Source organism: Bombina bombina, chromosome 1 (assembly GCF_027579735.1).
Source record: "Bombina bombina isolate aBomBom1 chromosome 1, aBomBom1.pri, whole genome shotgun sequence".
In the NCBI taxonomy this organism is placed as follows: domain Eukaryota; kingdom Metazoa; phylum Chordata; class Amphibia; order Anura; family Bombinatoridae; genus Bombina; species Bombina bombina.
The window spans coordinates 194406670-194421946 of NC_069499.1; the positions used below are offsets into that span (position 1 = coordinate 194406670).

General features: G+C 38.1%; 1 protein-coding gene across 1 annotated transcript in view; it reads right to left on the bottom strand.

Moving 5' to 3' along the window:
* LTK (leukocyte receptor tyrosine kinase) overlaps positions 1 to 15277 on the bottom strand; it is a 400559-nt gene that overhangs the window by 43630 nt on the left and 341652 nt on the right. Inside the window, exon 22 of the mRNA XM_053697813.1 lies at positions 1056 to 1120. Within this exon, the coding sequence (XP_053553788.1) occupies positions 1056 to 1120 (65 nt within the window). The remainder of the gene's footprint in view (positions 1 to 1055; positions 1121 to 15277) is intronic.

Below are 15277 nucleotides of genomic sequence, written 5' to 3' on the forward strand. Positions count from 1 at the left end.
ACATTCTAACATTTGTTTAATGTAATAGTATTTCTAATGCTTTCTTTAAATGTAATATTCAATTCAAATGTTTCTAATAATTTGATTCAAATTATGCAATATTCAAATTCAAATCAATATATTTGTAATATTATTTATAATGCTCTCTTTAAATGTAGTTTCAAATTATGCAATATTTGAAAAAAAAACATTCAAATTGAGATATATATATATATATATATATATCTAATGTATCAATTTACTAACTTCCCTACCATATGAACTATTAAAATTCTGAATACTATTTGTTAAATCAAATGTTACATTCAAAAATTCGAATAAGGATATTCAATATAATTATGAACATTTGAAAACAAAAGTACCATTAGAAAACAGGAAATAACATTTGATTACCAAATTTTAATGGATTTTCATTCTTATCAAAACTTGATTGTCCAAATTGAATATTCATAGGACTTTTCATTCTACAAAATGAATTAGACTTTCAGTATATTTCTCCATCACCTACCTGGGAGGCATGTGAGAGGTTTTCAACAGAGAAAAGATCTTTCACTGCCTGGCTGAAAACTCGTTGTCTACACTGCTGTCTGACAGGGCACTGTGAGAAGGAAATGGGCTTCAGATCGGTATAAGAACCCCTCTCAGCTACAAGTAGTTCTGCACTTCAACATTTCACCTCACTCCATCAAGGAGGCAAAATAAATGACAGAGGATTCAGGGAGAAATGTAAATCTCTGATATGTTGAGGTATCATTTGCCTCCTCCAAGTTGTTCAGAGGGGAATTCCCACACGTGATTAATCATGGACTTTCATCATCTGATGAAAGAATGAATGATACTATTAACTATGATACAATAAACCACTTCTCCCTTTTTGGAGATGGAACACCACAGTGTGTAAGTACACAAAGCTTTGTTAATACAGTCTTTATCGCTTATGTTCCACACAGGGCTTAATTTCTTAATCGGTCTGTTTACTATGACAAGAATGGATACTGCCCTAGGGTAGTTTTTGGTAGCTCAAAAATGTTATTGGCAATAAAAAAGACATTTACCTGATTATAAGAGCCTCCATTAGAAAGTCCATTTCATCCTGTTCAGAGCAGATTTCAGGAAGAGTCTATTTGTGAACAGAAAAAAGGGGCATCATAGCAACATTGAAGCATTCATTTAATACCCATTATAGAAGTACACATACAGAATAAATATTAAAGGAATATGAAATCCAACATTTTTTCTTTCATGATCCAGATAGAGCATGCAATTTTAAACAACTTTCTAATTTACTTCCATTTTTAATTTGTCTTTGTTCTCTTGCTATCTTTTTGTTGAAAAGCAGGGACATAAGCTTAGGAGCCGGCCCATTTCTGGAGCACTATATGGCAGCAGTTTTGGAAGAATGTTATCCATTTGCAAGAGCACTATTTCCTGTCATATAGTGCTCCAGATGCCTACCTAGGTATCTCTTCAACACAGAGTTTCTTGGGAACGAAGCAAATTTAATAATCAAAGGCTCTTCCTGAGTCACAAGAAATTTTTGGGGGTTTCTTATCCCTTTAAGATGTGAGCTCCTACCAAGTACATGCAAAATAATTTTGTATAAAAATGTAATTTGTAGCCAAAATAAGGCTCCCATATAATATATCTACACATATTAACACTTAAATATATATGTATATAAGCATATACATATAATTATTTATTGCTGTTCTATTTGTACCCTGCACTGCGCTAGGTGGTCCGTGCGTTGGTATTACTGAGTGAAGCGCATATATATCGCATAGTGTAAGCGCAATATTGAGCTCCACTCGTAATCTGGTCGAAAGTATCCTTAGGGGAACGGAACCTTGGACCTACAGCACACTGCATAAAGTCAAACTATGGTACCAGCCCCCTTATTCTTTAAAATCTGACTTTTATTTATTACATCTGGGTCCTAGGCTTATAAATGAAAATGTTTTGGATCTGCCATAGATCCTTAATATTGTCTGACCTGAAACAAGCCTAGGACCCAGATGTAATAAATAAAGGTCCAATTTTAAAGAAAAAGGAGGTTGGTACCAGAATTTGACTTTATGCAGTATCTCAGAAACGTATGCTAATAAGAAAACTGAGAGATTAAATCAACTGTAACTGTAATGAGCCAACCAATGTAAATTACAATTTTTTTTGCCTTTAATGACACCCGAGGCAATCATTTTAATATTACTGAAATATTCTTAGTGTCAAATCTCATCTCTTGTGTACATACTAATGTGGCTCAAATTATACATGCACTGCAAACAGTAAATTATAATTTTATGTTCTACAAAGATCTGTTAAATATCACTTGGATAAATCCAAGGACCTAACATTTTTCACATAAAAGCAATACCTGTAGGACACACAGAAATAGGTGTTCCATAGGCCACCACGTTTAATGATTCTAATTTTCCTTGAAAAATTACTTCTTATCAATCTGTCCTTTGTGGGATCATGTTTACATCTAAATATTATTCTGTCACCAGTTGCACTTTGTAGTTGAGTGTCTTATCTCAAAATATAAATCTATTAAAAATACTTAATATCATTGTTGCATTAAACACCACATTTCAGTTCCCATCACTGCAATAGTACAGAATATATCTGTGCGGGATACACACGTTTCTGTAAAACTGAGAAGGACCAAAATGTCTGCTGCATGTAGGTAAAATGGTAAATCCCACAACAAAACTTGTGATTTACTTGTCAACTTTTTTTTTTTTCACAATTAAATATTTTATTAAACATGAATATTGCATAAATATGGTTTTTCATGTTCTCATCTACTTAACTGCAAAGGGTTCAAATGCAGAGAGAAATATTAATCATTTAATGATTTTGTACAATTTGTACAATTTTTTTTTTTTTATTTATTATTTTTATTGTCAACACGAATTTCCATTTCACAGCATTGAAGTAGCATACAATGGTACACATATTTTCGGCACATAGTTGATGTACATGTAACTAATCATATCTGGGAAAGGGGTCAAGTCCTTCTTTGGAACCTGACTCATTAATCCTTATTCTCAATAGTCCGTTTGAACAGGCTGTATGTAGAGTCAGGCTTCTATTACATATAATAATGTTTCAATGCAAACAAGATATATCATTAACATTTGTAAATAAATCAAAAGTATCTAAATGAAAAGGTTTCCTCTAAGGCATATAAAAGTAAAAAAGAATCTTTGGTGTTAGTTTTCTCTGGCAGATGGTGGTCAAATTGGGGAGTTATCAGTATAACATTTGTCTGTCTCTCTTTACTGTATTTATGGAGTACTAAGCGGCAGCACAAGTTTATTGTTGTGTCTCTTTGCTAGAGTAGTATAACTGTACCTATACCTTTATTCTTGAATTTACTGTGCGTGTAGGCCTCATGGAGTCTGTAGGTTAACTGTTCTTACTAGGGATTCCTCCCAAATAAACCTCACATTTAGAAAGGTTTCTAGCTTGTTGCGGCGAAGGAAGCCGTACTTTTCTAGAGTGAATTGTTCCTCCACCTCTTCTAGCCACATCTCTCTAGTAGGTGTTATAGGTTTTTTCCAATGGCGCGCTATCAATCTCCTCGCACTATTAAGGCCTATTTGTAAAGTTATTAGTCTTAGGCGGCATGCTAGTTTAGGCAAGTTATTAAGTAGGGCAACGCTAGGGTTCAATGTAAGTTCTGCTGCAATGTATAGTTTGTAGTGTGATTCAATTGCTGCCCACAGGGGCGAACTTTACTACAGTTCCTCCACATATGTAACAGGTTACCGTGTTCTCTACACCCTCTCCAACAGGTATTGGATGTGTTTGGATATATGTTATGAATTCTTGCCTGGGTCAAATACCACCGGAGGAGAATTTTAAAATTTAATTCCAGAATCCTTGGGGATGTAGAGGATTTCTTAACTGTTATGAAAATGTCTTCCCACGTGTTTTGTTCTATTTACTCTGTTAAATCTAGGTTCCATTTTGATGTGTATGGTGGAAGGGTAGCAATTATGTGATCCCAGTTTTTGAAGAGCTGTTTATGAATATCAAGGTGTTGACATTGAGGTGGTCGGAGGTCTGCCGGTACCCAGCAGAGGGCGTGTACTAAAGGTGCTTTGAATATGTGTGAATCTATTGTTATCCATGCTTTGTGTTCCTTCTTCCTATGCCAATCTAGTATTTTCTGTAATGTCACTGCCTGATAGTAGTCTTCTATTTTGGGGAGTCCCAGTCCACCGTGTAAGGTCGGCCTATACATTGTGTCCCTGCGGATTCTGGGTCTGCACTTACCCCAGACAAACGTATTTAGACTATTTTGCATCCTATTCATATACCATCTAGGGATGTGGAGTGGCAGGGCCTGCAAAATATATAAAATTCTAGGTAGTGTGGTCATCTTTATGGCTTGGATGCACCCCCACCAAGATAAGGGTTTGTTTGACCATTTCTTAAGGTCTCGTTGAGTGTTAAGGAGTAGCGTGTTATAGTTTTTATCAAAAAGTGTTGTCTGGCTGGGGGAAATGTGAATCCCTAAGTATTTAATTGAGTCTGTTTTCAATCGGAGTGGGCAAATCTTAGACAAGGATCTGAATTTGCTGTTTGAGAGAGTAATGTTAAGGATTTCAGACTTATTTTTATTAACACGAAAGCTGGTGAATTTCCCAAAGTTATCTAGCTCGGAGAGGATTTCTGGTATTGTTTCTAGGGGAGATGTCACCGTGAAAAGCACATCGTCTGTGTACATAGCTATTTTATATTCTTGATGATCGAATGATATTCCTTTTATATTTTGATTCCTGCGTACATGGGAAGCAAAAAATTCCATCATCAAGACAAATAGTATTGGGGATAAGGGGCATCCTTGTCGCGTACCGTTGTGTATTGGAAATGTAGCTGACAATATCCCGTTAACTTTCACTTTTGCGTTCGGGTGGGTATACAAGCTAAAAATTCTATTGATTAATTTAGGGCCGAATCCTATATTTTTTAATGTTAAGAATTGCCAATTAGTCCGGTCAAACGCCTTTTCCGCGTCTACGGCTATGAGCACTGACTCAATGTTATGGCGTTTAACATATTCAGTTAGGGTAAGGGCTCTGAGGGTATTGTCCCTGGCCTCTCGACCAGGAACAAAGCCTACTTGGTCTGTATGCAATATGTCATTGAGAACTAAGTTTATGCGGTTTGCTAGAATTTTTCCTAATATCTTTATATCAGTATTGAGGAGTGAAATGGGTCGGTAGCTAGCTGGGTCGTCCTGCGGTTTGTCAGGTTTTAGGATTACTGATATGTGCGCAGATAGAGAGTCAATTCGTAAATGTGCGCCCTCATCTAGAGAAAGGAACAGTTTCAAGAGGTGCGGGGCTAGTATGGTTTTGAAAGTCTTGTAATATAAGTTAGTGTATCCGTCTGGTCCTGGGCTCTTCCCTATCGGAAGGTCGGTGATAGCTTTTAGAACCTCAGTTAAGGTTATGGGCTTCTCTAAGTCTGCTATCTGCGATTGCGTTAATTTATTCAGGTTAACAGATTCTATGTATCTAGTCATGTTCTGTTTGTGATCTATATTAGTATTAATGTTTAAGTTATATAATTCGTAATAGAATTCTCGGAAATGGGCAGCTATTGCTTTGCTACCATAGATATACTCCCCCTGCTGAGTTTTCAGTCTATGGATATGAGTGAGTGTTGTTCTATCTTTAAGGGTATTTGCTAAGACTTTACCCGGGCGATTACTTTCATAAAAATATTTTTTCTGAAGCTGTAGTGCTTTCCTCTGAGCATCCGAGTATAAAAGTGTTTTAAGTACCTTTCTTGTTGCTGTCAAGGCGGTAAGAGTTGGGCAGTCAGCTGGGGAGCACTTATGTTGTACCTCTAGTGTGTGTAGTTTAGTGGTCAGAGAAGTCAATGAGGAATCAAAGGATTTTTTAAGAAATCACAGTAAAAGGAGGATAGGCAGCTGCTCAAAAAAGAGTAAAATCAAGGGCTGGCAAAAAAAGGTAAAAACTTGAAACCTTTATTGAATCATGTAAAATATAGGCAGTACAGGGCACACAAACTCCCTGACTAGTTTTGTGCTCTATTGAGCACTAAATCATAGGGTGAGTTTGTTCAGTGTTCATAGCCTATTTAAAGGCACAGAACACCTGAAAGTAGTTATACATTAAAAACAACAACAGTATTAAAACAATAATCTACCTAATTACAAACACTATGGCCTAGATTTGGAGTTCGGCGGTAAAAGGGCTGTTAACGCTCCGCGGGCTTTTTTCTGGCCGCACCATAAATTTAACTCTGGTATCGAGAGTTCAAACAAATGCTGCGTTAGGCTCCAAAAAAGGAGCGTAGAGCATTTTTACCGCAAATGCAACTCTCGATACCAGAGTTGCTTACGGACGCGGCCGGCCTCAAAAACGTGCTCGTGCACGATTCCCCCATAGGAAACAATGGGGCTGTTTGAGCTGAAAAAAAACCTAACACCTGCAAAAAAGCAGCGTTCAGCTCCTAACGCAGCCCCATTGTTTCCTATGGGGAAACACTTCCTACGTCTGCACCTAACACTCTAACATGTACCCCGAGTCTAAACACCCCTAACCTTACACTTATTAACCCCTAATCTGCCGCCCCCGCTATCGCTGACCCCTGCATATTTTTTTAAACCCCTAATCTGCCGCTCCGTAAACCGCCGCAACCTACGTTATCCCTATGTACCCCTAATCTGCTGCCCTAACATCGCCGACCCCTATATTATATTTATTAACCCCTAATCTGCCGCCCTCAACGTCGCCGACACCTGCCTACACTTATTAACCCCTAATCTGCCGAGCGGACCTGAGCGCTACTATAATAAAGTTATTAACCCCTAATCCGCCTCACTAACCCTATCATAAATAGTATTAACCCCTAATCTGCCCTCCCTAACATCGCCGACACCTACCTTCAATTATTAACCCCTAATCTTCCGATCGGAGCTCACCGCTATTCTAATAAATGGATTAACCCCTAAAGCTAAGTCTAACCCTAACACTAACACCCCCCTAAGTTAAATATAATTGTTATCTAACGAAATAAATTAACTCTTATTAAATAAATGATTCCTATTTAAAGCTAAATACTTACCTGTAAAATAAATCCTAATATAGCTACAATATAAATTATAATTATATTATAGCTATTTTAGGATTAATATTTATTTTACAGGCAACTTTGTAATTATTTTAACCAGGTACAATAGCTATTAAATAGTTAAGAACTATTTAATAGTTACCTAGTTAAAATAATAACAAATTTACCTGTAAAATAAATCCTAACCTAAGATATAATTAAACCTAACACTACCCTATCAATAAAATAATTAAATAAACTACCTACAATTACCTACAATTAACCTAACACTACACTATCAATAAATTAATTAAACACAATTCCTACAAATAAATACAATTAAATAAACTAGCTAAAGTACAAAAAATAAAAAACAACTAAGTTACAGAAAATAAAAAAATATTTACAAACATAAGAAAAATATTACAACAATTTTAAACTAATTACACCTACTCTAAGCCCCCTAATAAAATAACAAAGCCCCCCAAAATAAAAAATTCCCTACCCTATTCTAAATTAAAAAAGTTACAAGCTCTTTTACCTTACCAGCCCTGAACAGGGCCCTTTGCGGGGCATGCCCCAAGAATTTCAGCTCTTTTGCCTGTAAAAAAAAACATACAATACCCCCCCCCCAACATTACAACCCACCACCCACATACCCCTAATCTAACCCAAACCCCCCTTAAATAAACCTAACACTAATCCCCTGAAGATCTTCCTACCTTGTCTTCACCATCCAGGTATCACCGATCCGTCCTGGCTCCAAGATCTTCATCCAACCCAAGCGGGGGTTGGCGATCCATAATCCGGTGCTGAAGAGGTCCAGAAGAGGCTCCAAAGTCTTCCTCCTATCCGGCAAGAAGAGGACATCCGGACCGGCAAACATCTTCTCCAAGCGGCATCTTCGATCTTCTTCCATCCGGAGCGAAGTGGCAGGATCCTGAAGACCTCCAGCGCGGAACATCCATCCGGACCGACGACTGAACGACGAATGACTGTTCCTTTAAGGGACGTCATCCAAGATGGCGTCCCTCGAATTCCGATTGGCTGATAGGATTCTATCAGCCAATCGGAATTAAGGTAGGAATTTTCTGATTGGCTGATGGAATCAGCCAATCAGAATCAAGTTCAATCCGATTGGCTGATCCAATCAGCCAATCAGATTGAGCTCGCATTCTATTGGCTGTTCCGATCAGCCAATAGAATGCGAGCTCAATCTGATTGGCTGATTGGATCGGCCAATCGGATTGAACTAGATTCTGATTGGCTGATTCCATCAGCCAATCAGAAAATTCCTACCTTAATTCCGATTGGCTGATAGAATCCTATCAGCCAATCGGAATTCGAGGGACGCCATCTTGGATGACGTCCCTTAAAGGAACAGTCATTCGTCGTTCAGTCGTCGGTCCGGATGGATGTTCCGCGCTGGAGGTCTTCAGGATCCTGCCACTTCGCTCCGGATGGAAGAAGATCGAAGATGCCGCTTGGAGAAGATGTTTGCCGGTCCGGATGTCCTCTTCTTGCCGGATAGGAGGAAGACTTTGGAGCCTCTTCTGGACCTCTTCAGCACCGGATTATGGATCGCCAACCCCCGCTTGGGTTGGATGAAGATCTTGGAGCCAGGACGGATCGGTGATACCTGGATGGTGAAGACAAGGTAGGAAGATCTTCAGGGGATTAGTGTTAGGTTTATTTAAGGGGGGTTTGGGTTAGATTAGGGGTATGTGGGTGGTGGGTTGTAATGTTGGGGGGGGGGGGTATTGTATGTTTTTTTTTACAGGCAAAAGAGCTGAAATTCTTGGGGCATGCCCCGCAAAGGGCCCTGTTCAGGGCTGGTAAGGTAAAAGAGCTTGTAACTTTTTTAATTTAGAATAGGGTAGGGAATTTTTTATTTTGGGGGGCTTTGTTATTTTATTAGGGGGCTTAGAGTAGGTGTAATTAGTTTAAAATTGTTGTAATATTTTTCTTATGTTTGTAAATATTTTTTTATTTTCTGTAACTTAGTTGTTTTTTATTTTTTGTACTTTAGCTAGTTTATTTAATTGTATTTATTTGTAGGAATTGTGTTTAATTAATTTATTGATAGTGTAGTGTTAGGTTAATTGTAGGTAATTGTAGGTAGTTTATTTAATTATTTTATTGATAGGGTAGTGTTAGGTTTAATTATATCTTAGGTTAGGATTTATTTTACAGGTAAATTTGTTATTATTTTAACTAGGTAACTATTAAATAGTTCTTATTGTACCTGGTTAAAATAATTACAAAGTTGCCTGTAAAATAAATATTAATCCTAAAATAGCTATAATATAATTATAATTTATATTGTAGCTATATTAGGGTTTATTTTACAGGTAAGTATTTAGCTTTAAATAGGAATCATTTATTTAATAAGAGTTAATTTATTTCGTTAGATAAAAATTATATTTAACTTAGGGGGGTGTTAGTGTTAGGGTTAGACTTAGCTTTAGGGGTTAATACATTTATTAGAATAGCGGTGAGCTCCGATCGGAAGATTAGGGGTTAATAATTGAAGGTAGGTGTCGGCGATGTTAGGGAGGGCAGATTAGGGGTTAATACTATTTATGATAGGGTTAGTGAGGCGGATTAGGGGTTAATAACTTTATTATAGTAGCGCTCAGGTCCGCTCGGCAGATTAGGAGTTAATAAGTGTAGGCAGGTGTCGGCGACGTTGTGGGGGGCAGATTAGGGGTTAATAAATATAATATAGGGGTCGGCGGTGTTAGGGGTAGCAGATTAGGGGTACATAGGGATAACGTAGGTGGCGGCGCTTTGCGGTCGGAAGATTAGGGGTTAATTATTTTAAGTAGCTGGCGGCGATGTTGTGGGGGGCAGGTTAGGGGTTAATAAATATAATATAGGGGTCGGCGGTGTTAGGGGTAGCAGATTAGGGGTACATAAGTATAACGTAGGTGGCGGTCGGCAGATTAGGGGTTAAAAATTTTAATCGAGTGGCGGCGATGTGGGGGGAGCTCGGTTTAGGGGTACATAGGTAGTTTATGGGTGTTAGTGTACTTTATGGTACAGTAGTTAAGAGCTTTATAAACCGGCGTTAGCCAGAAAGCTCTTAACTCCTGCTATTTTCAGGCGGCTGGAATCTTGTCGTTAGAGCTCTAACGCTCACTTCAGAAACGACTCTAAATACCAGCGTTAGAAAGATCCCATTGAAAAGATAGGCTACGCAAATGGCGTAGGGGGATCTGCGGTATGGAAAAGTCGCGGCTGAAAAGTGAGCGTTAGACCCTTTAATCACTGACTCCAAATACCAGCGGGCGCCCAAAACCAGCGTTAGGAGCCTCTAACGCTGGTTTTGACGGCTACCGCCGAACTCCAAATCTAGGCCTATGTATGGCATGTGGAAGAAAGAACAAACAGTTAAACAAACTACTGTGAATAAAGACCAAATTAGTTTGCATTGTCCTAATTGTATTTACAAAGCAAACATTATTCTCATATCTCCTATAAATTTTGAACACTCTTAGAATTACTTTAAACTGTATTGAAAATATATCCCATACTCAATCTGATCTATAATCCCCATTTTTGGACAAGATGCTATATAAATTGCTATATAACAAAATTGGTAAAAGGACTTATTTGTGCTAAATTTGTCATTCAAAGTGTACAAATAATATTTGTTATTTAGGTGTATATGTATATCAAATACAGGACATCCAATACAAAATATCCAATGAAACAATATATATATATAACATAAACAAAACCAAAACCAAAAAAGCCCATAAAGGGGATAGATACAAAGGCCCATATAGGGGATAGATAAAGTAACCCATCTGATGGACAGATATAATTGCCCATATAGGGGATAGATAAACTACTCAATATATTAACATAGAAATAGAAAAATTAATCAAACCAAATTAATTTCTCTACAAAATAACTCATATCCCATTCTCGGTTTAAACCTAGGGGGGTTATAGTTCTCAATTTGTATATCCAATACAATTCTTGCTTCAGCAACAGCCTACTCCTATCACCCCCCCTAGGTGGAAACATGACACGGTCTATTACCTGAACCCTCATGTCAAAAATATTAGTCATATGTACCAGATTAAAATGCCTAGCTATCGCTGACTCTTTTACATATTCTTTGGTGTCCCTAACATGTTCTCTAAATCTTGACCTGAGTTCCCTACTCGTTTGACCTGTATATTGCAGGTTGCAGTGTTTGCATTCAAGGAGATAAACCACAAAAGTGGTTCTACAGTTAGCGTAGAATTTATGTTTGAACTCTTCTCCTGTCTGGCTACTTCTAAAGCCATCACCCAACTGTACAAAACCACAGGTTATGCACGAACCGTGACCACATTTATAAGTTCCTCTCCTCCTAATCCAATCACTTCTGTCTGAGTTGTTGGAACAGATTAAACTAGGGGACAACTTGGATGACAGTGTAGGTGCCCTTCTCGGCACAAATTTGCATGAACCAATTATGGGTCTTAAAACATCATCATTTTCTAACAAATGAAGATTCTTCCTCAAAATAGAACATACCTGATAATATTCTTTAGAGTATTCAGTTGAGAATACTATAGTATCTTGTTTTATGATGTTTTGTTTCCTGGTCCCTCTCATTAATTCCTGCTGTGATTTTAGTCTCACCACACTGAGAACCTCATCCAAGAGATTTTCTTCATAACCCCTTGCTTTGAGGCGCTCAATGAGGGTCTTGGCTTGTGCATCAAAAAGACTATCTGAATTAGTGTTTCTTCAAAGTCTCATAAGCTGACCCCTGGGAATGGACCGTACCAAATGCGGTGGGTAACATGATTCAGCATGTAGAATTGTATTCCCAGCTGTCAGCTTACGATAAGTGTCACTGATCACTACACCAGTTTCAACATCTCCATTTAGAGTAAGATCCAAGAAGTTCACCACTGTCTCATACAAATCTCCCACAAATTTTAGATTAAACTCATTTTGACACAAGTAACCTAGAAAATCTTCATACACAAATGGTTCCTTGACTATGAAAATCAAATCGTCAATGAAACGCATATAGAAAACTATGTTTTCTTTAAATGGATTATTTTCAGTGTATAAATAAAGATCCTCCCATAATCCCACATACAGGTTCGCGAATGAGGGGGCAAATTTGGCAGTTCCGCAAACCTGTATGTGGAATTCCCTATTGAACATAAAAAAATTATGTTTCAATAGAAACTCAATGACTTCACATAGTACAAGTTTAACTTCCTCAGTGAATCTGGTATGATTGTCAAAAAAGTACCTAATTGCTCGTATCCCCATATGATGGGGTATACTTGAGTAAAGTGCAGTGGCGTCCACCACTATCCACTTATACTCCTTTTCCCATTTAAGGTTCTTAAGCATCTGTAGGAGATGTGTGGAATCTCTCAAGTAACTCTTAAGACCCCTCACCAGGGGCTGCAAGATAGAATCAATCCACTCTGAGGTGGGTTCAAGCAAAGACCCAATCCCCGAGACAATTGGTCGCCCCGGGGGTTGGGTCAAGCTTTTGTGCGTTTTAGGTAAGTAATGGAAAATCGGAATCCAGCTGTTCCAGCTGTTCCCTGGTGAGGAGGTGTTCCAGTAATCTAACCAACTTGACCTTAAATACAAACCTGGGATTAGAATCCAACCTCCTATATGTAGGGGGGTCATTTAGTTGCCTAAAACGTTCTTGCACATAGTCCCTCTTGTTAAGAACGACTAGGTTGCCGCCTTTATCCGAATTCCGGATAACCAAATTCGTATTATTTTCAAGTGATGCCAAGGCAGCTTTTTCCTTCCAGGTTAAATTAGATCTTACCATCTTTTTTTGTTTCACAGTATCCTCTAAGGCCAAAATTTCCCTCTCTACCCTCTTCTGGTAAAGGTTCAAAGTGGGACCCCTGAACTGAACTGGATAAAAACTAGAGGATTGTTTTACAGGGACAGGAATGTCACAATTTTCAGGGCCATATTCACCTTCCATGTCCCTAAGTCCCTCTAACATGATGTTATCTACAAAATTGAATGGCTGATTAGCCTCTGTGTCAAACCAATGTGCATTATCACCTGTATAATCACGTGAGGTAACCTCACTGGACTCTGAATTGGAACCTTGAACAACACTAGATTGAATATTTGTATCTCTAACCGAAAAAAACCTTCTCAGAGTCAACTTTCTTATAACTTTGTTGACATCCAACAATGTTTTAAATGCTGAGAAGGTGTTAGTCGGTGCGAAACCCAATCCCCTAGACAACAATGTAATTTGTTCTGTTGTTAATTCAATGTCCGAAAGATTGAGAACAGTTAGTCCTTCTTGTTCTGCTTGGGTTTCCTTCCTGATTTTCTTTGTTCTTTTCCCTGCTCTCCTTGTCTTTTTCCACCTAAAGGGATATCCATACTGTCCCTTCCTTTTGGATGTATCTCCATTTCTTCATCCTCAGAGCTCCCAACGGCACCACCACCCGGCACCTGCAATGACAAAGATGAACCAGAAGAGACAGAGGAGGAAGAGAGTAAAGAAGAGGAAGAAGAAAGAGAAACAGAAATAGGTGCTGATGCTCCACTGTCATCAGACATGTTGGACTCCATTTCTGAGTTTTCTGTAGAAGAAAACACCACATGACGCTTGTTCTCTTTTTTCTTTAATATGGATTTTGGCACCCAATTAGACTTTTCATCCATGTCAGTATCTTGCTTGGCCTTATTTTGGTTGTTACCCGCTTGATTTTTCTGGCCCTTGCCAAAAGCCCCTCTTGGAATGTTTGCCTTTGGGTCTTCGCTGGAACTGGGACCAATTATATACCCTATTATTGGTGTAGTCTTCCAAGTCCCGACTGAACTTAGTGCCTTTTCTCTCAGCTAGCTCCTCTTCTGATTTTTTTATTTTAGATTTCAACACTGATTTGAATTCTTTATACTTTTCATCAGACCTTAGGGCCTTTAGATCTTTTTTGACTGTAGTGATCTGCTCATTGAGCTTGCTCCTTTTGTGGTTCTTGCTTCTGTTAGCAATGTCCATTAATTTTAAGGAACATGTGGTAAGAGCTTCATTCCATTCCTCTAACAATTCTGGGACCTCCAGATCAAATGATGGATATTTCTTGATACGCAACCCACAAGGGATTCTCTTGGCTTCAATGTAATGCTCAAAAGATACCACATCCCACATAAGCCTCAAGTCATTCAATAGCAGTTTTTCCAGTTTGAAAAATAGGCCCTTGAGAGAGCTAACAGTCCCTCCTGTGGCTTCATTCTTCATAAAAAATTTTTTCAAAAAAGCTTCTTCTATGTTCCATGTTAAAAATGGATTTTTTAAAACTTGTTCCTTCCTCCTCCATAGTGTTTGTAAAAAAAGTGTGACTTTGCCCAAAATGTACTGCCAAAAAAGATACTCTCACAGCCCTTTAAAATCTATGACCTCACTTTATAATGGTATAGAATGTAATTGCTAATCATGCAAACAATCATTTATTACTCTTTAACCCTGTAAAGCTTGTACAAAAAATCGTTATAGCTCTGTATGTATAATTGGATTTGAATAAACTTTGCTCCAACCTTTGTGATGTTTGTCAGACTTATGTATTTTTGCTCCACACAAGATAGCATAAAGATGCTGATTATAACATGCACTTGCTTATTTGTAACAGGAATACTCCATACCCCCATGCAGCAACAGCGTAACAGGAATACTTCATACCCCCATACCGCAATAGCGTAACACTGGCGTGTTAAATGGACTCAGCAAACTGCTCAAATAAGTCCATTTCCATCTCTTCAACTACTGGCATTACCGCAATGGCATACAATTGTGCAATAACTTGATAAATCCAAATTGTTAAAGTCTCACCCCTACAAGGCCTCCGACATCCACCTCAAGCAGTCTGACGGCACCACAGACACAGACTTCCCAAGATTATGGGAGGATCTTTATTTATACACTGAAAATAATCCATTTAAAGAAAACATAGTTTTCTATATGCGTTTCATTGACGATTTGATTTTCATAGTCAAGGAACCATTTGTGCATGAAGATTTTCTAGGTTACTTGTATCAAAATGAGTTTAATCTAAAATTTGTGGGAGATTTGTATGAGACAGTGGTGAACTTCTTGGATCTTACTCTAAATGGAGATGTTGAAACGGGTGTAGTGATCAGTGACACTTATCGTAAGATGACAGCTGGGAAT